The sequence below is a fragment of the Sciurus carolinensis genome, chromosome 2 (assembly GCF_902686445.1).
Source record: "Sciurus carolinensis chromosome 2, mSciCar1.2, whole genome shotgun sequence".
NCBI classification, from domain to species: domain Eukaryota; kingdom Metazoa; phylum Chordata; class Mammalia; order Rodentia; family Sciuridae; genus Sciurus; species Sciurus carolinensis.
The window spans coordinates 131,687,563-131,712,784 of record NC_062214.1 but is presented as its reverse complement, the minus strand read 5'-3'; the positions used below and the strand labels follow the sequence as shown (position 1 = coordinate 131,712,784).

General features: G+C 35.2%; 1 protein-coding gene across 2 annotated transcripts in view; it reads left to right on the top strand.

Annotated features, from left to right (window-relative positions):
• Positions 1-25,222, top strand: part of Prkd1 (protein kinase D1) — a 325,642-nt gene that overhangs the window by 215,155 nt on the left and 85,265 nt on the right. For both annotated transcript variants that reach the window (XM_047540758.1, XM_047540759.1), the window contains exons 3-4: positions 21,692-21,823; positions 23,165-23,325. In XM_047540758.1, coding sequence (XP_047396714.1) covers positions 21,692-21,823; positions 23,165-23,325 — 293 coding nt within the window. The remainder of the gene's footprint in view (positions 1-21,691; positions 21,824-23,164; positions 23,326-25,222) is intronic.

The following is a 25,222-nucleotide window of genomic DNA, read 5'->3' as shown; positions in this document are numbered from 1 at the left end:
CCTGTTCTGCCAGTACTTACATTATATCCTCAATTTCCTTAAATTCCTAAGCCTTGGTGTTCCCCTTTGTTAATTGATAATGATAACATGATAATGTACCTTGCTGTGCTCTAGGTTCAAGGTTAAGTGAAATCACGCATACAAAATGTTTAACATCATATATCATATATTCTACATGCATAATAAATGTTATATATTATTATTTTCCAGTCACATTCTACTCACATTCATCTTTTTAGCATTTGATTGTCCTTTAAAAGCCCTCTATTTGGACATTGCTCCTCTCTTATCTTCTGTTGAATTCTTGCCTCCTTTTTGTCTACAGCTTTTCTATTCTTTAGAAGAACTCCACTTGGCCTCTTTACTCTTTCTGTTGGTCACTTTTTCACATCCATGACTTTAAGAACTCTGCAATGCCCTCTCCAGTCTCTGTCTCTCCCATGACATCTCTCTGAAGCACATTTCTAACCAACTGCTGGATATTTCTGCATGGATGCCCGTTGGCCTTCTAGCTCAGCCTATCTAGAAGAGAACCCATCATTCCTCCATTCAGCTCACGCCTCCTGCTGGTGATCTGTCATCATTAAGGATGCCAGCTGGTTTGCAGTCAGTAGTAAGGGTTCAGTCACTATTGACTACTTATCTATATTACTTCTCATTGCACGAGTTGTTACATCTATAACTTATGTTTATACCCTCTTTTTCCGCTGTTACAACCTCACGTGGAAACCCCACGATTCTTTCTCACTAGCCCCTTTATTCTTTTGCAGTGCATTCTATCTGCAGTCTGTCCTGCAGGTCAATCTTCCAGAAACCTGGCCTCTGTCAGGTACCACCTCTACTCAGAATCCTGCATTAACTTCTTGGCACACTATTGAATATGGTTTCCCTAAGCAGGCTCCAGGCTTCTGTACACCAGCCCTGGCTTACCCGCAGCTCTTTCTGGAACACTTTTGCACATAACATTTGGGTATTACACATTCCAGCCAATCTGAATTACTGCCACTCCCAGTACTGCCCTTTGCTTTCTGATCCTGGACATTTCTATCTGTTTAGAGTACCTGCCTCCTCCCAACTTCTCATTTTAAACTTCACATTTACCTTTTAAGACCCAAATGAGATGCAAAATTCTAGTTGAGCTCCACTTTTAGAGTATTTGTCTCATTCTACCTATCTTTGTTTCTGCACCTTTGATACGTTCTACTTGATCATAAACTGCCAGAGCACACTTATCTTTCTTCTCTTGGTGTCCTCAACACCTCTTTCCTGCCTGCCTCCAAAGACTGTGGCTGTCATGTAATTACTGCTCAAAAAATGTTTCTTGAGCAAATAATTTAGCATGAAACATAAAACTATTTAGTAAAACAAGAGAGGAATATTGGTGAAAGTAGTATTTCAGGAAGATTAGCCTGGTACTAATTACACAAGAGATAAGCAAAATTTCCAGAATATTTGTGAATTATCAAAGGAAGTAAAATTATTTTAAAGATACTCAGAATTCAATTTGTCCTTTTAGGTACAGGTAAACTTTAAAAAAAAAAAAAAAAACTTTGAGATAGAGGTTAAGGAAATTCTCCTAATGTGTGTCTTCTACCAATGTTTATAGTTCAGTATCCAGACATTAACTGATGCTAAATAAGTAAGTGCATAACAATTACCAAACCATGTTGATATTTCCCCACATAACATTTGCAGTTTTAGATGATCTGGTACAATAAAAACCATAAGTCAAATGGCAAAACTAAATTCTTATTATAGGAATACTAGCACACACAGAAAAACACACTTTATGATTCAGTAGATATCAAATTATGTGCAGTCACCCATGGCCATTTTTCTGGTTCCCATTTTCTTCTGCTCATTATCTTTAGGTTCAGTGTAGTTCTTTTGCTATGGAGAGCAGCACTGGTAGTGTAATTGAGAATTACCATCTATACTCGGCAATTTTGAAAGCGTAACTGCTCATTTTCTCAGCATACTTTGGGCTTGCATTAATCCTTTTAAAGGCATTTCACCATTAAGTAGGTGAATTCTTGAATATAAATTTCCCATTTTAATAAAAAGTACAGACTTAAAACTATGATCCATGAGGGCAGGTTTGATTTTTACAGAGACAATGTAATCATGATGAAAGGGAAGCATTTCTTAGTGATAGTGTTTTTTCTTTATTTAAGGATATTTAAATGTATAATTACTTAACATGTTTAAATGTCCTTCCAATAATTTCAACTTAATAAATGTCTCTGTTTGGTTCACTTTTCATTAGAATGCAATGGAGAATGATTTTGCCATATATTTTTTCTAATCCATATTGACTGACTTGGGGACAGCAGAGTTGGTTCCCTGTGGACATTAGACCAGTGACTCAGACAGCCCATTTATCTCCCCTTCACCCAGTGTGACAATATTATTCATCTCTGTTGTAGACACTTATAATAAATCTGTGATTACTCAAAAGCAGAATAACTTCCAGAAATTTAACTTTCCCTCTCTTCTTTTTTCCTTGAACTTTTTAACTGACTACATACTCTCTTTTCATGAGAAAGCGTAAAAGGTCAAGAAGCCAACTTGAAAATAATACAAGAAAGGTATATTGTACTTAGCTTGGAAAATTTGAGGGTGATAGCTATATAAAGTTTGGGGATTTTTTTTTAACACATTGAACTCCCTAGTTTTGAAAGTCAAAAAACATGTAAGGGAGCAGACAAACATAAAGTAATACTTTATTTGTAGCAGGAAATTTGTCCCAAAATACCAGTATATAGAACTCTACATATCTAAGCTGAAATAAACAGCACTTCTGTATTTTCTTTGCTTCTTTAACACATCATCACAGACTTATTGGTTTAAAGCAACACAAATTTATCTTGTAATTCTGGAGACCAGACTTCAAATGGGCCTCATTGGGCTAAAATTAAGGTGTTGCCAAGAAACACAATCCCTTCTAGAGGTTCTTGGGGGAGAATATGTTCTTACTCCTTTCGGTTTCTAGAGTCTGCCTGCATTCCTTGGCCCATGGCCCCTTCCATCATCAAAGCCAGCTGTAGCTGGTTAAATTGTTCTGATTTTGACTCTTTTGCCTCACTACTTCACATTGAAGGACCATTGTGATGACATTCGGCTACCCAGGGTATCACAATATAATCTCCATTTCAAAGTTCATCTTATTGGCAGCTTTAATTCCCCTTTTACCTTAATTCTTTGTCATAATATATTCACAAGTTCAGGAGGTTATGTTTAGACGTCTTTGACGGATTGCATTATCCTGTTTTCTCTCCTCCACCCAAAGACTCACGTCCATTCCATATCCAGAACACTTCACCATTATCCCAACATCCCCCAAATTTGATGGAATTAATGCAAAGTTCAAAACTTCATCATTTAAAAATTTCCAAATCTTATCATGTGCATTTAAATTTCTAAGCTGTCTTCTTACAATGAGATTCTGATTCAGCAAGTCTCTAGAGGGAGCATGGGTGCATTTCTAACAAGTGCCCAGGAGATGTTGATGCTGTAGGTCCATGGGCCACATTTTGAAAAGCAAGAATTTAATTTCTTTTCCATAATCCCTGGTGGGTGTGTTGAGGAAGCTTGCTGTAGGTCCATGGGCCACATTTTGAAAAGCAAGAATTTAATTTCTTTTCCATAATCCCTGGTGGGTGTGTTGAGGAAGATTTTCATGAGATTTGGTTTTGAATTTTTGTGTACAATGCATAGAATATCTTGGGTAGATTATAATATAATGCTGCCTGACATGTGCATACAGAAATTTACACATATGTATGTACAGACAAAGGAAAAGAAAGGCAGGAAAGGAGGGAAGGAAGAAGGAATTAAAGAATGGAGGAGGAATGCTGATTTTAAGACCTTTGGGTATAAACAGAGGAGTGATTCCATTCCAAGATTTCTAAGGAATCTCCATACTGCTTTCCAAAATGGTCACATATATGTATATGATGGACTATTACTCAGCTTTAAAGAAGAATGAAATTATTGCATTTGCTAGTTAATGGATGGAGTTGGAGAATATCATGCTAAATGAAGTAAGTCAAACCCAAAAAACCAAAGGCCGAATGTTTTCTCTGATGTGTAGATGCTAATTCATAATAAGGGGGGGTGACTAGAATAGAGTTACTTTATATTAGATAAAGGGGAGTGAAGAAACAGGAGGGTAGATGGGGGTAAGAAGGATAGTACAGTGAAACAGACATTATTAATTCATGTACATATATGACTGCATGACCGATGTTATCTTACAATATGTACAATCAGAAAAATGAGAAATTACACTCCATTTATGTATGATTTATCAAAATGTATAAATGCATTCTACTGTCATGTACAACTAACTAGAACAAATAAAAAACTTTCAAATAAAGGATGGAGGAAGGAGGAAGAGGAGGAGGAAGGAAGAAGGAGAAGGGGAGAAAGAAAAGAAAAAGGAAAAAGTTAGCAAGTAACAATAACAGAAAACAGCTTATACTTATTGTTTGTTTGTTTTCTTCCAGGCACAGTTGCTCTAAGAACTCATTCAAACCTCAAAACCAATTAGGTTCTATTATTATTCTCAATTCCTTATAAATGAAGGAACCAAAGCACAGAAAGGTTAAATAACTCATCTAAGGTCATCTAGGAGATGAGTGATGAAGAGCGCTGCTTATGTCCAGACCTCCCTCAGATCCTATGCTATTGACCATGACTTAGAACTTCCATATTTACTTTAATGCCAACTTTGTTACATTGCAGTGGATATTGTTGCTGCATATTTCTGGAATAACCTGGTCCTGGTGTATGCTGTGAAACTGAAGAAAGACAGAGATCTAGGATGACATGAATACAGTAGTCACAAAGCTCAATATACCACTGTAATGATTTTGTTTATTTGTAGTATGTTGGGAAATTATGCAGGAAAATCTGATTAGGGTTACTCATGGTCAGTTATGGTGGTGGCTGCAGTCATGTCAAGCTGAATCCATACACCAAGATATGGGTCAATTTGATGAGGGTAGTAGTCTAAGCTGTGGGCTGCCACATCAGATTGGAGAAAGTACCATGGAAATAACCAACTAATTATAGTATAACTTGACCATGGAAATAGACCAAGGTGCTGATGTTTTCCAGGAATGGTAGCATTTGCTCCTCCTGAAGACCATCAGGTCACAGCCTGGGAATTCTCCTTCTTCTGATTGGGTGTCCTCAGGACAAGCTGAATTCAGAGCTCAAGAATTTCTTATAAAAGCAGAAAGTTATACCAAAGCCCCAGTGGGTTAAAGTTCAGTGATTCTCATCTCGTAGACTCAGTTGGATGTAGGCTATTTCTTGGTGTTTAGGATCAGCTTCACTAGGACTGTCAGCTCCCATAAATGGTGTTCTTAATAGACCATGACCATAGCTTTGACAGTAGACTTTCTGTTGTCTTATGTAATCTTTCATGCCATGCTGGCTAAGAGCAAAGAACTACTTACAGGTTGATGTTGAAATTCAGAGAGAAAACACTCATGGCTGCACTTCTCCTCTTTGATTATCTGAGTAACTAAGTAATGTAGAGATTTCACTCAAAGGATGGCACACACTGGTTCTGTGTTGTCATCATTTTTTCCTTTGGCTATGTGAGATGTTCACAGCATTGACCATGGAAAGCAGGGTTTTGAATTCACAGGCATTGATCATGGAATGATCAATGGATCAGGGTTTTTAATGCATAGACCAACACTGATTTTGCTGGTAAATGACACCAGGGACAATGGAGAATTTTACTTCAGGTGGACTCATCTTAATGGGCTTACAATCACTTGAGGCTTATGTCAAACTAGAATATTCTCACTCATAGTTTGAAGCACAACTCAGGCATGTATTTTTTATTCTGCCAGCTTTTACTGATTATCATCACAAAATTCAACTCTAAATCATGTATGTCTTTGATATTTTCAAAATTATTACATATAATATTATTCTATTTTCCCATTTAGCGAATTTTGAGTGGGGATCATGTCTTAATACCTTGAACAATAGGGAACTGATGGTAGACCCTAAGTCCTTACTAATTGATTGACTTTTGGAGAACTGCAAAAGCCACCAGTGCTTCAAGCAGTGCTTCTCAACTCTGATCACCCAAAACTTACATTCATGCTTCAAATCAGAACAATTAAACCAGATTCTGTAAAAGTCAGGTCCAAACACCTTTCCATTGGTTTAAAGTTCCCAAATAATTTTTAAAAATTTGTTCTAATTGGTTATACATGACAGTAGAATGCATTTTGACACATTGGATGTGGGGAAAATGATACACTCATTCGTTGCTGGTGGGACAGCAGATTGGTGCAACCACTATGGAGAGCAGTATGGAGAGTCCTCAGAAAACTTGGAATGGAGCCACCATTTGATCCAGCTATCCCACTCCTCAGTTTATAACCAAAGGACTTAAAATCAGCATACTACAGTGACACAGCTATATCAATGTCCATAACAGCTCAATTCACAATAGCTAAGCAATGAAACCAACCTAGGTGCCCTTTAACAGATGAATGGATAAAGAAAATGTGGTACATATACACCATGGAATATTACTCATCCTTAAAGAAAAATGAAATTATGGCATTTACAGGTAAATGGATGGAGCCAGAGAATATCTTGCTAAGTGAAATATGCCAATCCCAAAATACCAAAGGTCGAATGTTTTCTCTGATGTAGATACTGTAGTGGCAGTGGGTGGGGATAGGGAAGAATGAAGGAACTTTGGATTATGCAGAGGGGAATGAGGTGAGGGGTTGGGCAGTGGGGAAGAGAAGGACAATAGAATGAGATAAACATTATTATCCTATTACATGTGTGATTATAATTCTGGTGTGACTTAGCACCGTGTACAGCCAGAGAAATGAGAAGTTATGCCAGGTGATTTTAATGCATATCCAAGGTCAAGAATTTCTGCTCCTGATATAGGTGGTTTGTGAAAAAGCAGCACAGGCCAGCTTGGAAAAGTCCAACTATTTTGGTAATCAAAAAGGAAATACATATTGACTTTTGTTTCTCCTTCTTAAAACATAAAGAGACAGAGTGAAGAGAGAGGTGGCAAATGGCTGAGCACTGCTCTGGGCTTCTTATGGGAGCTGGAAGGCTTGTTTCCTCTGATGGATATTTTCATATGGTTAAAATATATGCATATTTGATGCTTGTTTTGATGACCCAAAGGCTTTACTGAGCTGCGGCAAGAGAAGCTTAAGCATGTGAAATTCCTTTGACATTCCAAATGAAGGAAGACATTTCTTCAGGATCACACTCCACACATGCACAGATACCTTTTTCTTTCTCACCTTGAGTAGGCTGGACTCTGTCCTTTCACTTCCTTTGATAAAGATCTCTGATTAACCCGATATATTTTTAATGGAATTATTTTCACAGACCACACAACTCATACCTCCTCAGTTTTTCCTCTCTCCGCTCTATGATACTGTGCTCCTGGTCCTCTTCATTTCCACTATCAACCCCTTTATTTAGTTCTTTCTTAGCCCTCCAACTCTAGTCTTTGACTTTGCTCTTCATGTTACTTCTTAAAGGGCTCATATTGTCTCAAGCTCATCCACAGACATTCTACTGATGTAGTTTTCACACTTAAATGACTTAAATGACTTATTACCCCAACTGTGGGCCTAAAACATGGACTTTTCATTCAAATAGTCCCTGACTTTCTTATTTCTATTAGTTGTACAAATATTTTGTTTCATGTATGAAGAAAACAAGTCAAACTGGAACAATTCCAAAAATAAATAAATAAGAAAAACAACAACACAACTCGGGAGACTGAGGCAGGATGATCACCAGTTTGAGACCAGCCTCAGCAATTTAGCAAGGCCCTAAGCACCTTACTGAGACCTTGTCTCAAAATAAAAGTTTTTTTAAAAGGGGGCAAGGGTGTAACTCAGTGGTTAAGTGCCCCTGAGTTCAATCTTTGGTACAGAAACAAACAAAAAGCAACAAGTAAAGTCATATTTGCCTTGTTGTTTTTGGCAAAAGTGTATTAGAGGTTTTTCCTTACTCCTATATTTGCCCTGCTGCTTTGTTTAAGGTGCCCAAAATTTTTCTTAGTTTCTCAGTCACCATGGCAGAAGAGTGTGGAAGAGGGAAGCAGCTCCAATCATCAGGAAGCAGAGAGAGAGAGAGAAAGAGAGAGAGAGAGAGAGAGAGAGAGAGAGAGAGAGAGAGAGAGAGAGAGAGTCTCCACTCTCCAGATACAAAATATTTACCCCAAAGCCACACCCTAATTCCCACCTCCTCCAGGCCCACCCTACCATTTCAATTACCACTCAGTTAATCCCTATCAAGGGATTAAATCACTGATTGGCTAAGACTCTTACAACCCAATCATTTCTCCTCTGAGCCTTATTGCATTGTCTCACACGTGAGCTTCTGGGGGACACCTCATATCCAAACCATGACTACTCCTAAACTCTACTTCACTAATCCATTAAAACACTGACACTTCTCTATTTAAACCACCCTACCAAGGGGGGGGGGGGGTCATAAAGCAGCTTCCAAAACAATGAAATGCCCTTTTACTTCAGTTGGATGGGGAGTACAATGGATGTTTATTATTTTTCTCTAAACTATACATTTGTCCTTTCTACTCTTTTTTAATATGATACTTTTAATTAAATTACATTAGCTATTTTCTAAAATTCAATCTATGTCTTATTGCATTCTAGAATCTCAACTTGAAATACCAAAGTTGGCCATGAGCTAATTCCAAAGGAACTACTCAGTGTCTTCCCCTCTGCTCAGCTTAGTTACATACTGTGTTATAGTCTACTTGACCTATTTTGTTTGTTTTTTTAGTATATTTATCAACTGTGCTTAGCTAGAATATAAAATTCCAGTAGGCTGACCATGAATCTGCAGCTACTTTGTTTCAAATATGCTAGAGGATGCTGTTTTTGTTTGATTTAATAATGCTGAATGTTGAGATAATCCAGAGAATGTTACTGTAAATGTCGAGGGAGCCAGAAAATGTTGAAGGGCAGATGTAATCTTTAAGTTCTTTAAGTGCTAAGAACAATAGCTTTGAAAATTACATGAAAGCTCCACTGAATGTAATAATCCTACAGGAAAGTCACCTTTGGAACGTTTTGCTCAGAATCTCTTGTGCTAATGTTATGTTTATAACACACTTAAAATACAGGCTAAACTTGCCATATGGCACATGTTTAATCTCTTCTCTGCTTATCAAATTTTTCTCTACCTTAAATTTCCATTTTTAGGCTCATTTTATCAGCTTCTTCAAATACATGTGGCACAAGGCTTGGTTTCCGAGTTTTACACTTTTTTCTTTATTGCTTTAATCTAAGACGATTAAAACATCCGGGAAAGGTATTGCTTTCTCTCCAGCCATGTGGCCATATGATTGACAAGAAGCGTTTTACACATGGCAGAAATTTTAATCTAAAGCTGGAAATTGTCTGTATTTAATTTTTATTTTCATCCTTACCTATTATCATTTCAAATAATATTTTCTGATTTAAGATGATTATCATGTTAAATATATGCAAATTATGTCATAACCGAAATGTTCATAGTTTACTAATTTAAATCTGCATATTTATGTGAAAATCTATTATTTTCATCAGATATACAATTAAGTTCAGTTAAATATTGAACTTGTAATAAGATTTACTCCCACCATTTGGATTGTAAGAATTTATTGAAATGTCCTCTTTATTTTCTAATACACACATTTTTTGATAGAAATTGAAATTTAAAATGTGTGAAATTTCCAACTCTTCCCCTGTGCCCCCCCCCAATAAAAAGAGCATTGTGTCAGCAATTTTAGGTGAAATTTCTGTGAAACACTTAAGCAGAATCTGTTCTACAACACATAAACTCTTGTCCAATAAATTACCCAAACCTAACAGAATTTTAATACCAAAGTCTGAAAAAGATAGTCTAAGAAAACCATAGATCATATCCTCTCTTGGAATGCCTAATGTTTTTGAGCACTAAGTGTTCACTAGGTGCAATGATAAGCCTTTTACTGAGATGTAGTGATGCCAGTAATTTTCCCTGAATCACCACCAAGTTAGTATTAAAATTGTACATAAAAATATCTTAATTCAGAACTGACATGAGGTTAATGCTTTATTATTTTTGCTTTATGAATGTAAATTCCTAAATAAAATTTTTGGAAAAAATAGGATCCATAGTCTTGCAAAGGAATAATACAAAATAACCTAGTAAGTTATTCTAAGAATAAAATTTTGTATTATTAATGTTAATTTCCATAATGTCATGAATTTTGTGATCATTCATAAATTCAACATTTATTTCAAACAAATGTTAAAAATTAGAAATAAAGTACCCTTTTTTGGTTTTGTTTTTAAATTTTTATTAGTGTGTCACAGTTATACATAATATTGAGGGTCATTTTGACATAACCATACAAACATGGAATATAATTTTCTCCAATTCAGTCCCTAGTACTTTCCCTTTCCTTCCTCTCTTACCTCCCCTCTTCCCTTTCCTCTACTCTACTGATCTTTCTTCTATCTATTCATAGTTATTTTTAATTAGTGCAATATATATATACATATATATATTGTGTGTGTGTGTGTATATATATACACACACACACACATAAGATTTTTTTTTAAGGGAAGAATAGAGGTACTTTGGATTAGACAGAGGGGAATGAAGGGAGGGTAGTGGATAGGAGGATAGGAAGGCTAATAGAATGAATCAGACCTTATGACCCTGTGTGCATATGTGATCACATGACCAGTGTAGTCTTACATCATGTACAACCAGAAGAATGAGAAGTTATACTCCATTTATGTATAATATGTCAAAATGCATTCTACTGTCATGTATAACTAATAAGAACAAATGAAAATTAATGGAGGAAAAACATTTTTAAAGTACCCTTTTAAAAATAAATGGGAATTAGCTAACTGAACAACAGCATCATGTTTAATTAGACTATATAAGGCACAAAGTTAAGAAAGAAAATGAGCTGCCTGTATTATTGCTGTAGTCAATATTATTCAGGATATTCTTGGAAAATGCAAGGTTACCACAAAAAATGAAATACAAATACTGGAAAAGAATAAGCAAAAATATACTTAATATGTGTTTGAAATATTACTTGGAATATGCACATGTAGATTTGGATTCAGGTTGATCTAAGTTATTCTCTAGAACCAACCTATTTTTCATTGGTAACCAGATTTGTCCACATTCAAAGCCTCAGTTTCATAATCTATAAAATCAGGATAATCATGCTTATTTTGTGAGTTTCGAGGGTTAAATACAATACATATTATTTTCTATTTTGCCCAGAACCTGCCTAAAAGTAAGTGTTCAATATATGTTAGCTTATATTTGTAAGTGTAATAGTAATAAACAGTAGTAAAAATGAATCTTGAAGTCCACGTAGCTCTGCCACCATGCTCAGAAGCCACCAAGGGACTCCATGCCCCTTGAGGCTGTGTGGCTGCTGCTGTGGAGTCTCCTGTGTTACCAGGGCCAGCCTCAAATGTGTGATCCTCCTGTCTCAGTCTCCCAAGTCGCTGGGATGACAGGAGATGAGGAAAAAAGTGTAACTTCCTCAACATCATACTGTCGTCAACTTTGACTACCTTGACAACTGGATGAATATGTGTGTGAATGATTTTAAGTCAATTTCTAGACTGAATTGTCAGATTTTCACAGATGAATATAAACTGCTATGAACAGAGGAAAAACAAATGAATCTTGAACTTAGTAAATAAGTGTAGAAAAATCAGTATCTGCTACACCTGCACCAGGGTTCACTTTTCTTTGCTAAATGCTCTCTCTTGAGCAGTACTATCCATTCCAACTTTCTACAAACATGAAATTTGTTCTGTGTGATCCAATGTGGTAATCATTTGTCACATGTGGCAATTGAGAACTTAACTTGTAGATAGTGTGACTGAGGGACTGAATTTTTAATTTTAAAAAATCTAATAAACTTAAATTGTAACAAACCACATGTGACTAGTGGACACCATATTAGAATTTAAACTCTAGAGGACTTTATACTTTGCCTGGCTTTTTTAGTGTTAGCTGGTGGTTCCCAACTCTCCAGCTCATACCCCACTTTAAATCTAAATTTCACTTTGTATTCTATGTGTTTATTTGCCTGCAACTCATCTACTCCTATGAATATCTTGGTTTACTCAGTTGTAGCCTACACTTTGCAGGGTCAACCCTGAACTCCTGAATTGGCCCCAGTGATGATTTAGGTGAAGAAAAATTGACTGTGAAAGATACTGTTTGCTTTCCATATTTATTTTTTCTACCTTCCTTATTAATACAATCCCCTGATTTTTCCTATCATGCTGCCTAGAACTAAGGAGGACTCAGGGTGATGAGCTGAAGAAGCCTGGGTTCCCACACTAGCAACAAGCATCATGGAGCTACCTACCTCTTCATGAGAGAGTGTAACATATTTTTCTCGTCTATAACACTGTAATTTTGTTTTTTTTTTAAATAAAGATATGAACCTAAACATATCCGAAGACCAATATAAGAAAATTATGAGAACATCAAGGATGTTTAAAATGTTGAATAAGTAGATGGTCATACCAAATCACAATCATCCTCATAGTTATGTTTGGTTAATATTTTCCATATAGACTGAGTGCTAAATAAACTTTTCTTTGTCCTGGCAACAATAATATTTACTGAATGAGTAAATGTTCCTTTGAGAAACATAGAGAAATTCATTCATTCAATAAATATCTATTGAGTACATGAAATACCAGGTAATGGACTCTATTCAGAAGAATAAAAACAAAAACTTTTAATAAACAGACAAACAAAAATAGGGAATTAAAATTCAGTACCTGGGTGTAGTTCTTCTCACTGATGATTTGCTTGCTAATGTATACTAGAGGGTTAGCTGGGAAAAAATTTCACTTTATAAATGGTATTTTAAAAATTACTCTCTATGAAAGATAAGCAAAGCATGAAGTCACACTATTCCTGTCCTGTAATATTTTTACATAACTTGAAACAAATGAACTCCAGTGGATATGGATAAAATAAACTAGTTAAAACAAGTTTATTGTAAATACTATAATGTGTTATCAGTAAATAAAAAGAGGGTAGAAAAATGTAAGAAAGTTTCCTAAGTATTAGCAAATGTTTATTATGACGAAGTTTTTATATACCAGTTTATTATAAATCTACCCAGGCATATTTGAAAATGTGCACTATATTTTACCATAGTAGACTATTACATATGATACCAAGCCTATATTGCACTTTAATTTTTTTCTCATTTAAGTGATGGTGACAACTATTCTTTAATAATTATACCCATTTCAAATATAAGAAAAATGAGGTAGATCTTGCAGTTTATAAGCAGTAGGTAAAAACAGCAAGGATGCCATGTTATCTGATTCTAAAGGTCATACAATACTATCTAGGTTTAAGAAAGGAAATTGTTTTCAACAGTAAAGTTCCAGGTTATGAACACCCTGTAGCCATAACAAAATTCAGCTTTATGCAAATTATATTTCAGTAAACCTTACTAGAAAGTATAAACTCAGATTTTTAATTAGTGAAGCTGCTACTCTAATGAACCAGAATAGAGTGCCTGAATCAGTCAACTTTGCTCTTCATATGGATTGCAGGGAGTCTCTCAGTACCATCTCCTCTTCACTGTGTCCCTGAGATGCAGCAGGTACCCTGGAAATAGGCATGGAACTGGACAGCAATTATTGAACTGTGGTTTCATCAGAAGTGGGAATGCCCAGCAGATTTCACAGCTTTAAAGAATTTTATTGTGCATGAATCAAAACTAAATATCTGATTTTATAAAAAGTGCAGTGAGGTTTTAAGGAACTTGAAGCAAAGCATATAGAACCTCAATTTGGCATCTCTACATGCAAATGTATTTGACAACAAATGTATTTGTCCCAAGAAGCCCTGCTGCTCGCCAGAATATTTCTGTGTAATACTGTACCTAGTCTTTGTCTATTAGCCTCTTGTATGAAATCTAAAGGGTAATTTGTATGCTGGTGTTCCTCATGTAAATTAGATCATTATCCTTTTAAAGGTATAAAGTCTCCTGTACACGATGGAGCTTTCTAAGAAACAGACTTGACCTTTCTTTCCCTCTATTCAGGGTGCCTGCAGAGCTTGCACTCATTAGCTAGAATTTGACTCCATGACATTTTTACTTAATTTTCTTTTTCCTCTATGTTGGACACATGGGGCAACCATTTACGTTCTTTCTTGACCTGAGATGCTCTTTAATCTCTTTCCAGCTGTGGCATTTGTCATTCAGTCACATCAGGATATGGTGACCCTTCTTTCCCCACTGCAATTCCTAACTGTTAATTGATTCATTTTAAAGAAGGAACTAGACACAGCTCTATAGACTGAGCTCCATTTAATTAGTGTTAACCAGAACAGTGGATAGAAAAGCAATTTCCTCTGGAGTGGAAAGATACACTTTATGAGTTACTAAGAGGAACAAATAATAGTTTTTAAAACCCTTAGTTTTTAAATGTCCTGGATTAGTAATAGACTTAAAAGCAGTATTCCCCTGTGTTAATATTGATGATCATGATGATAATTATTATAAATAATATTAATAATAACTGGGATTGAAACGTAGGTCTTTCTGACTTCAGGGTCCATACTATTAAACATTCTGCTAAGAACTTTTGATGATAGTTCCACCAATAGATCCAATTTTGTGTTCTCTTTCATGTTCTAATAGGGTGGGTTTCACTAGGCAAGCTTTTCCAGGGGGGTGACGGAGGTTCAGAGAGGCAAAGTCACATATGCATGATCACCCATTTGCTATGACCAGGATTAGAGCTCAGGTCTGCTCTGGCACTGTGTCTATGCTTTTCATCTTTACCTACACCATAGTGCTTTTAGAGTCAAAAGGTACTGGTGAGCCCATCACTGGAAAGCATTACTGGAAACCTTTTAAAATGTGATCTGAATTATGATTCAGATGGACTTTACTTTTGAACTTGAAACTGTATTTTCAGATTCTTAGAATTCAATGACAAGTGGAAACTTATAACTGAGCTAAGCAACATGAGTTTTAAAGGCATGGTTTGCTTTATTCTACATGAGCATTAATTGTTCACTTTAATATGTCGTAGTCTGCATTCTCCAACCATCTGTTCTGTCAGGGATGAACAGATAAGAGAGGGGTGGCACTACACTGGTGCACCTTATGATAGAAGTGTGGCCAGGGAGCTGTAGAACAGAGAAGAGGGTAGTTTACCTGGAACAGGTGTGGACATTTCCCAGGGGGCTTTCCAGAGCCTGTGAGCTAAGCTGAGGTGTAGGATATGTACACTGAGGGAATGTTTTTGGCCATTCTCTCAGTATGGAGATAGAAGGCATAAACAAATTCAATTTTATATCTCTCTTCCTTTAATTATGTAAAGTTCTGTACTGTAGCTATTTTAAAATAAACTTATTTATTTTCATTGGCAAATAATAATTATCCGTACTTTGTAGCCCATTTACTCTAGGACAAGGTTTCTAGGGCAAATGGGATTCCTTCATGTGTTAAGTACAGCTCTCTGGATACATAAGTGGATCCTAAACTACTTCTCAAACAGGGCTTTAGATCTGTGATCAAGCACTCCTACTATCCTGCCACTTGCCTCTGATTTAAGAAACAAAGGAAGGAAGGAAGGAAGAGAGAGAAAAGGAGAAAGAAAGGAAGGAAGAGAGAAAAGGAATTATTTCTACCTGAACAGGAATATTAACTTTTTAAATTTTCCTAAAGGAACCCAGGCCTTGTCACCTGCATGCTTAGTTTCTAACATTGCATAGGGATCACTCCTTGAATGCTAGTAGTTATTATGTTCTATATACCTGAAAGCATTAAATATAATTAGCTTTCTGTGACTGGAATACATAATTATTGTAAATATACCTGCTGTAAATATGCTAAGTAAAAGAGGCTATTATATGATTCTTGGGCAATTCAACTTGTAGTTCCTGCTACATATCTTTCTCATTTGCTGTCTTTTGTCACATTGCAAATATATGAACTTCTACTATTTTCTAAGTAGTTTTCCCTTCAGAAACTTGATACATGTTCACTTTTTCATTCTACTTCTAACATCGTGATTATTTAACTTTTTTTTTATCATTTAGTAATTAGGATAGGAAATACATTTCTACAGTGTATTTTCCTCCAAGGTGCTAATTATTACTAATTGTTAATTATTGTTTTAGATGATGTTTCCCTCTGGCACTGATTTATTGTATATTCCATTGTATTTTAAAGTCATGTGTAGGATAGATTTCTGGGTTACCAATTCTGTCCTCCTAGTGATCTCTTTCTCTCTCTTGTATTAACAGCCACCACTTATTTTTAAATATCATAATTTTATAGAATATTTTGATATAAAGTAGAGCTAGACCTCTTCATTACTCTCCTACTAAACTTTTCCATTCTTACTAAAGTACTTTTTAATTCTTATAGAAGGACTTTAGAATAATTTCATTAAGGCCAACAAGACTGTGTTTCAATATTGAAGTAGATGTTCTCTTAAGACTAAAAGTAAACTTTTGAGCCCTCATGTGCTATTTATTTGGGTATATTGAAAATAATTCATTTAAAGCCCTTAAGTCTTAGATAATCTATTCATTCATTCCATGTCATTTTCTTTTTAAGCATTTCTTTTTTTTGTTTAATTTAAAATGGTCTGTCTACCTTGTGAGAAAAGATAGAAAAGAAACTACAATTGAGTAGTTGGGCTTTTTCTGTCTCTGTTTGCATCAAGCTTTTATTCTTTTTGGGTCAGGCCTCTATCCTCACTTTTTGTCAGCTGGAAGGTCTTTTGTTCTGTTGTAGCTTTCTCGGGACATCCACTTTTCCCTTCTTCCTTCTTGGAGCCTTCCACCAGTGGGTCTCTGGCCAGGGCCATTTCCATGCATTCTGCCTGACTCTGTACTGCTTCTTCTGTGATGGGTACGCTCCCTTTCACAGGATGAACCTGCAGAGAGTTCCTGGGGCACTTATATCTGTGTATCTAGTTTCCAGTCTTCTTTTTCCTTATTAGGATCATTTTTCTACTGTGTAATAGTCTGACTTGTGAGACCTTTTTACTCTTCTAAGTCAGTCTGTCTGTCTGTCTGTCTATCTATCTATCTATCTATCTATCTATCTATCTATCTATGTCTCTCACCACAAGCTTATAATTTCCCAGAAATTTCTGAGTTGCCTGATCAACAGGCAGATCAGAGATCTGCCTTGGGAGACGCCCAAGTTACCACCAATGCACCTCACTAATGTTTTTATGGTCAGATATTAAGTCAAAACTGGAGATTGTGTTCATCGTTTCTTCAGCCATCTGAAAGGTACTGTTGCAAGTATTTCAACAAGGATTCTTTGAATGTTCTTGTTGTTGGAAAGTTGTGAGGTCTTCCCAATTCTCAATGTTTCCACAAATAACAAAAATTGGAAATATAAGTTAATATAAGTGGTTACGTGAAGGGAGAATCTGATACCAGGGTGACTTAGAGAGACTGGGACCAGTGCAGGAAAATAGGACCAGCCTCAGGGTGTAGGAGTGTGTATTCAGTAGTGAGGAAGACATGTAGATATGTGCAGGCTTAATCCTACAAGCATGTCACACACCTTGGCCCTGATCACATGGAGTTGTCATCTCTGTAACCTGCCTCCTGGACAGTATGAGGCACTCTTGTTTATTCTCCTGATGGTGCACCAAAGATGAAGTATCAAAAAGATGAAGCCACACAAATTATAAAGAAACATGTAAACAATCCTATAAATTATCCATAACAAAATAAAATCAGACTATGTAAAAATGCTTTCTCTTTATCCCTTTGTCCACTTTCAAAACACTTTTTGCACTTTGAGATTCTGTAGAGTAAGTACCCCACCTTGGTAAAGTGTTCCCTGACTGACCCACACATACTCAGCAACCTTTCTGCTGCTGTTTCCATCTCTGCACTTTCTGTTATTACAGATGGAAATGTTATTTTCATTTTCTCTTTGAACTCTCAACAATTCCTTGGTCACTATTCTATTCCCAACATGCTACAATATCTAGTATACCTATATAGATTAAGTAAACATGATATAAATCAATATATGCTTGAAGTTATTAGGACTAGTTGGCCTACATGAGTTGACTTAGAAAGACAAGAAAATGCCTTAGAGTTAGAGGCTTACTTTTAGAACTATGAGTGTAGGTGGAAATTACAGAAGAATATTAGGAGCTCAATATAAATAACTTCCTAATAATTTGGTATATTCATGAATGCAATAAACTGATTATGAATAGTCATTCCACCTGTGAGAACTCTTCTGCAACAGCAAATGATTTGTGTGGGTCTGTGTTGTGTGAATGTGGATATAACTTTGGAGGCTAAAGTAGATATGAGATTTTATTCATGGAATACCTTAAAACAATGAATATGTGAATTTGTGTGGGATTACTGGTTTCTGGAAGTTACTTTCAATATTCTAGATTGTATGGAAGAAAACCAAATACTTCCACAACAAAGTTTCAGAGCTTTGAAAAACTTCAAAATGTTTTACTTTGGGCCAGATTTACCAATTCAAGGTGGTAACATTGGTTATGCTGTGGACACAAGGTGTCAACTGGGTGTAACTCTGTATTAACTTTCATTTTTGTAAAAATTTAAAAAATTATTCTTAATTCCCATTTGGTTAGAGGGGAGGGATTAAAATAGAGAATCTAGTAGGATGCATATTTTAAAAGTTTATCATGAACTAAAATAATTTCTTTCCATACCATATTTTATGGGATCACTCATTTCTTCCAGCATTTTTAACATCCCTGATATAAGTACACATGGGACAATAGGCAAAGTGTAATACTTAACTGCAATGTTTGTAAAGGTTTTTCCAAGACATTCACAACATAAAGGCATACCTTGTACTCTATAATGTTTTAATGGTAAAATAAATACAATCAGTTGAGTCCTAGTAGTTGAGAAGAGCATGTGACTCTGATGTCAGGGCTGGCAGAGTCAAGATCCTGTGTTACCTAGTGTGATAACAATTTCTGAGTCTCAGTTTTCTCTTCTGTTAAACTGGGATAATAATCTCTACTTCCTAGATTGCTTGTGGAAACTTGAATGAGGTGATACTTACAGTAGCATCTTTCTCTTACGTCAGTCCACACTTGTCATGGCCATAAAGAGTTAATGTTTCTCTCAAAGTGCCAAAATTGCCAGTATGAAGAAGTTTAAGTTACTGAGAATCTTGGAAGATCTGGCATTATTTTATTTTATTATGCAAATAATTTTGACCTCCTGAGAATATTTATTTTGCTTGGGAAGCCTCATTTCTTCAGTACTGCTAACAAGTTTACTCCATTTTGTGCAACAATTTATAATGTACCTTAAAAGAACTACTGATTATATTAGGGTTTTGGACTCAATTACCTGTTTCAAATGCTCAATGACTAAGGAAAGCATGTCATTTTCTCCTCTCCTGCACACTGGAGTATAACAATAGACTGTGAATAGAGCAAATCAAAGAGACACAAATACCAGTATAAGGGGTCCATTGTGTTTAGTTTGTTGCCCTGTCATATGGTTTTAATTTAGGTTGGCTGATTGATTATGACAGGCTGACAGATAGCACATTGTTCCCTTCTTGGAATCTCTAAGACACTTTAATATTCCTATTCTTATCTGTCCATTTTGATTCTAGAACTTAAATGAAACGGAATTACAGCATTCACTTTGTTTTCCTGTGCTAAGTGATTATCTCTGAAGTGCAATTTTGTGATTAGGCAAGACGGCATGCATATACTCAGCTAATGCTGATTTCCCCCAGGGTGCAGAACAGGTAAATTCATAATGAATGGATGTTGTGCTTTGATTTCAAATGGATGTAAAACCTCACCACACTTGGTAGTTTTATTTAAAAAATGTATTTAATTATTCTAAAATTAACAGGAGAATATTAAAATTGAACTTTAGAAACATGGCATTTAAACATAAGTCAAGGGTGCTAACTGCTTATGAATGTTAATCCCCTTTACAAAAAGAAAAAAACAAATTTACCTGACAGAAACTGGAGGGGGGGTGTCATTGAAAATCTGTACTTAATTATTTATATTTTTCCTGATTAATTCCAAATATGTTGGAATGCAGCATGGTATTTGTATTGTCACATTCTAGTGTTCCTTATTTTGAAAACTACAATAATTATTCAACTAATTACTGTCATAGTATTGTCATAGTTGTTTGGTCCTGAGGAGTGATTTTGAGGGTGAGGGGAGAAGCTAGGATTTAATGGTTAGCACAAAGTATTTAACTATTTTTTCTTGATATTTTAGGAAGAAATGTTGTATATATGTATGAAGGACCAATTTTAAAGAGAATTTAGCATTCCGAAAAATTACACAAATTTTGATGACACTACCCAAGTAGATAATTGATGGAACCACACCTGGTTCACTAATTTTCTTAGAATAAGCATTATTTATAATAATATTAATCTAGAAGTTTCTTCCCAAACATATTCAATTGAGGAGGAAGAGAAAGAAGGGTAGAATAGTCTTTTTCCCCAAAATTCTACTGGAATAAAATTATAAATCAAGTGCACATGGTTCTGTTATAACTGTGGAAGTTTCAGCTTTTGGGAACTAGAGAAGTAATGGTCAGCCCACATCTTCTCCCTTTAGGTATGAGAAGCTGAGGCCCATGATGATGAAGTGCAATGTCACTTGGGCAGTGGTGACATTCCATCCAGCTCTTCTATTGCCAGTGTGACACTCCACACCACACTGGGCAGCCCCAGCATCAGGCATCTGCATGCAAATTGGTCCAGAAATTGGTCCACGCCTATCCCTAGAACTATGAGAGGAAAGGCTGGTCTTTCACCTTCAATTCTTTATACCTTTCTATTTGAGCAACCACAGAAAGCATGAACTACTTCTATAATATGATAAATATATTATATGGAAAAATATAAATGAAATAAGTGAGTTTCAGTGTTTTATTTAAGTACTATAGGGAATAAGGAGCAATACAAAATAATAAAAAGTGCCTAAAGCATGAACGTAGATTACTGAGTGTATTTCTCAGAGTGGCCCACAGTTCATCAGTATGTATATTAAATCCCTCTGTTTGGCATGTGACTGAAGAGGCTGTTTGGTTTCTTATAGGTAGGTCATGATTTTAATGTTTGTCTTTACTGCTCAAGAATTCAAACAGCTCTATCCCTCCTTTTTGGAAGGCTGCTCAGATTTCTTATGTCTCCTGATCGTACCTGCCCTTCAATTACCCTCTTCATGGTCCTTCTCAAATATATTATTTTCAGATCCGTCTGAATTCAGTTCATCAACCTTTTCTTATTCATACTTCTGAACACTTTTCTAGTCATTTGGGAAGAGAAAAACCAAAATATTTTCAACTATCGGGTCTTTATAAGTCGAGTTGACTCATCCTTTCATTTATGCTTTCTCCTAGCATTTTAACTATTTTAAAAGTAACCTGAAAATTTGTCAAACAGCAAGAGGGTAAAAGAGAAGGTTGCTATGCCACCACCTGTAAAACTATGGCTGGGAAGAATCAAGTTGATTCTTAACTTCTTAACTTCTCTACCTTGTTATATTGTATTCTTATCACCTTGCATAATTATTATTTGCAGACCCACTCAATTTCTTTTTCAATGTTACTGTTTCTACAGCTTCTGCCACCTTCGAAGACTTCCAGATCCGTCCCCATGCCCTCTTTGTTCATTCATACAGAGCTCCAGCCTTCTGTGATCACTGTGGAGAAATGCTGTGGGGGCTGGTGCGTCAAGGCCTTAAATGTGAAGGTAATTTGTTTTTTTCCCCCACCAAGTTGAATGCATGCTAGAGCTGTCTGCTTATGCTGTGTCTTCTGTCCCTTGGAAGTGTTCTCCAAACGTTTGGGGGAGGGTGAATGAAGTCTCTTTAGTTCATTTTTTAAAAGGTCCTGTCTTTAACATACTTGTCCTAATCTAGGAACATCTTTTCTCCTCTATTGTGTGGAAATATTTCTCCCCTGTATTTTATTGGATATTTTAGCAACAGACTAAAAATAAAATTTGCATGTTAAGTAAGCCACGAATTGGAATAGCAGACATTGAAATGAGCAGAAGTTCAGAAGTTTATAAACTGTGCAAGATCACCCAGCTATTGAATTGGGTAGACTGGAAATTAAACTTGGGTTCTTATACCAGTACCCAGTTTTATCATACCTGTGGAAAGAACTCCTTGAACTGTACAGTTTAGAGTACCTGGACACCATCATACAATCTTGATATCTTACCCACTCATACTCTGTTTCCTGTAGATTGGGGAGAATAGAGCTTTTTGAACTTTGACCAATATGACCTAGCCTTTGAGATTCAACATAAAAATAAATGCACCGCAACTGTTTAAATTCTGTCTGTAAAGGGGGCAGTTAAGACAGTGATCTAGAAGAACTCTATTCAGTGTGTTTTGTGAAAAATTGTCTCTCTGTTGTGTGATATGTGGAACAAATTCTTTGAGTTGTGGATGCCAGCTGCATGGGGAATATGAATAGAAGAAATATTGAAAGGAAAATGATACTTCCCTTAGTGGGAAAATGTGCTTCCAATTATCAAACACCTACCATGTGGAAACCAGCAAGGGAAGCATTTTACATATTTTCTTAATAATTCTACAAGGCAGTTATTATTTTCTCCATTTCACAGATAGTGAAATTGAGGTGAAGTAATTTGTTCAAGGTCAGGTAAAAAAAAGCAAGTTATAGAACCAGAGTGCAAATCATTATAGTCCCAAAGTTATAATATACTGTGATTAATTTTCACTCTGTGTGTCCACTTGTATTTGAACTTGTGGCCACTAAAAGTGGCTGAGATAATCAGCTACAGTATTGTTGCTGGATTCCTCAATGTCCAAATTCATTATACTGCAGAACATTTTAAAAAGTGATAAACAGGATAGTTGCTGATGTTGTCCAATAAAATCAGAATTCGTAGTCCATTCACAAACTGGGGGGAATCAGAAAGCTCAAAATAAAATTTGAATTTCTAAATAGCATCAAGAAAAACAGAAGCAGTGTTATTTTGATAAATTCTAATTTACAACTAATGGAATAGCTTTTAATTTATAGTTTAAGAAAAGCTATTTTTATTTTTCCTTTCCAGGATGTGGTCTGAATTACCATAAGAGATGTGCATTTAAAATTCCCAACAATTGCAGTGGTGTGAGGCGAAGAAGGCTCTCAAATGTTTCCCTCACTGGGCTCAGCACCATCCGCACATCCTCTGCTGAGCTCTCCACCAGTGCCCCTGATGAACCCCTTCTGGTATGTCCTCCTGTTTATCCATTTCCCCATTTACATGAGAAATCTGTGGGACATTGTGATAACAGTGTCAATCCAAGACAGTGTGCTGGGAGGGAGAACACAGCCAGGGTGTTAATGACTGTGTTTCTTCAGGGTCTGTGCTATAGCTTGGTCAATGCTTCAATGAAATATCCAACAGCTTGGAGTTTGCTTTTATCTGAACTTAGTGAAATTATAAAATATGTGAGGTTTCATCATGGTCATAATGCCAGAGTAGCATGAACTAATATGTAAATGTTGCAAAACATACTTTGTCAAAATTTGGAAACCAGAGATGAAAGATGTTCTTCTCTGTAGATTATTCACTTATGACAAAGATGAATGTTTATTTTGGGAGAAAATTTGAAATTTGTTTTTATGAAAATATACAAGTCTTATTGCTTGGCACTGCTAGTATACATGTGAGTTTATTAACATACACCGATTGACAAATTCTGTGAGAAAATTAGCACTTAATACTTTGCTTATTTCCATTAGCTCTAAATGATCTTAGGGATATAGCTTAAGTATTCTTCCTTAAGAAAGTTAAATTTTAAGAAAGTTGGATTTGTGAGACATTCAAAAAAAAACTAAAAATTTTGATAATTGCATTAATTATTTAAAATAAAAAACATTATTCTGAAATGAGATAATGGTTTGAGGCTTTAAATTTCCCCAATTTACTTCCTCCATCCTCCAATGGCTACTATAAGAACTTGTTGAAATCTAGCTATTGTACAAGTTGGAGAGAAACAATTTAAAAATTACTAAAACATTTAGAGTATATCTCTCTTGAAGTTGAGAGAGGCAATATATTTGAAGACATATATAAGAAATTGTGTAAATCGCTTCATTGTGTGGAAAATATTTTATCGTGATCCTTGTCACTTAGATTTTATTAGTACAAAGTAGACATTTTTAAATGCATGCTCATTTTTGTCCAGAAAAAAACTTCATACCCCTGGGCTTTGTTGGTGGAAGTCTCTCATACTTTTGTAACTTCTTTCAGTGAACCTATTGGGGAAAAATGGGTACCAAGTCCCACCAATAGTCTGAAGAATATATTTTTGTAACTATTCAGAATGGATGCATCTGGTTATATATTATTCTATAATTTTTTATTTATTGGAAGAAATCATATTGTTTTGAAATAATTTATCAAAATTTATTTTTTAAAAAATAGCTATTTTACTTTCCCAGATCAGAAATTCTTTGAGTTTGAATTTTGTAAGTGGTGATTTTGCAAATTACAGCAGTTAATCTTGCTTTTAGTTTAATCACTGAGAGTCATAATGTTTTTAAGATAGACATTTTAAACAAGTTAATAAAACAAAATTGAAAATTAATCATGTCTTGTTTTCAGTTTTACCAAGAAAATATTTTTTAAAAATTAACACCTTACAAGAAATCTAAAGCTCTAGTCATTCAATATCAGAATAGATTAAAAATTTGGATAATAATGCTAAGTATCATTTCTTTTACCCAATCTCAGTCATTTAATGTATATACCTGTACTCCCATGTATATATACATTTATATATACACACATGCTTGTGCATATATATATACTTCAAACATTGCATGTCTATAATTTAGGTTTTAAAAATATAGATAAACTAATATAATCAAATCAAATATGTATAAATATAAATATATAATTTATATGTAAATGTAATTTAGGTTATGTAACTATCATCTTTAACACAAACTTTTGTATCTTTAAATCAAATTATCTAATTGTTTTATTTAACCAAATTAAATAATTAATTATTTGAATTACTTGATTACACACTGTATTTTACATAAAATGTTGAAATTCATTAGTGTTTCATTGATGAATGAAAATTTTGTGAAGTAGAATGCTTAAAAATGTATTTTT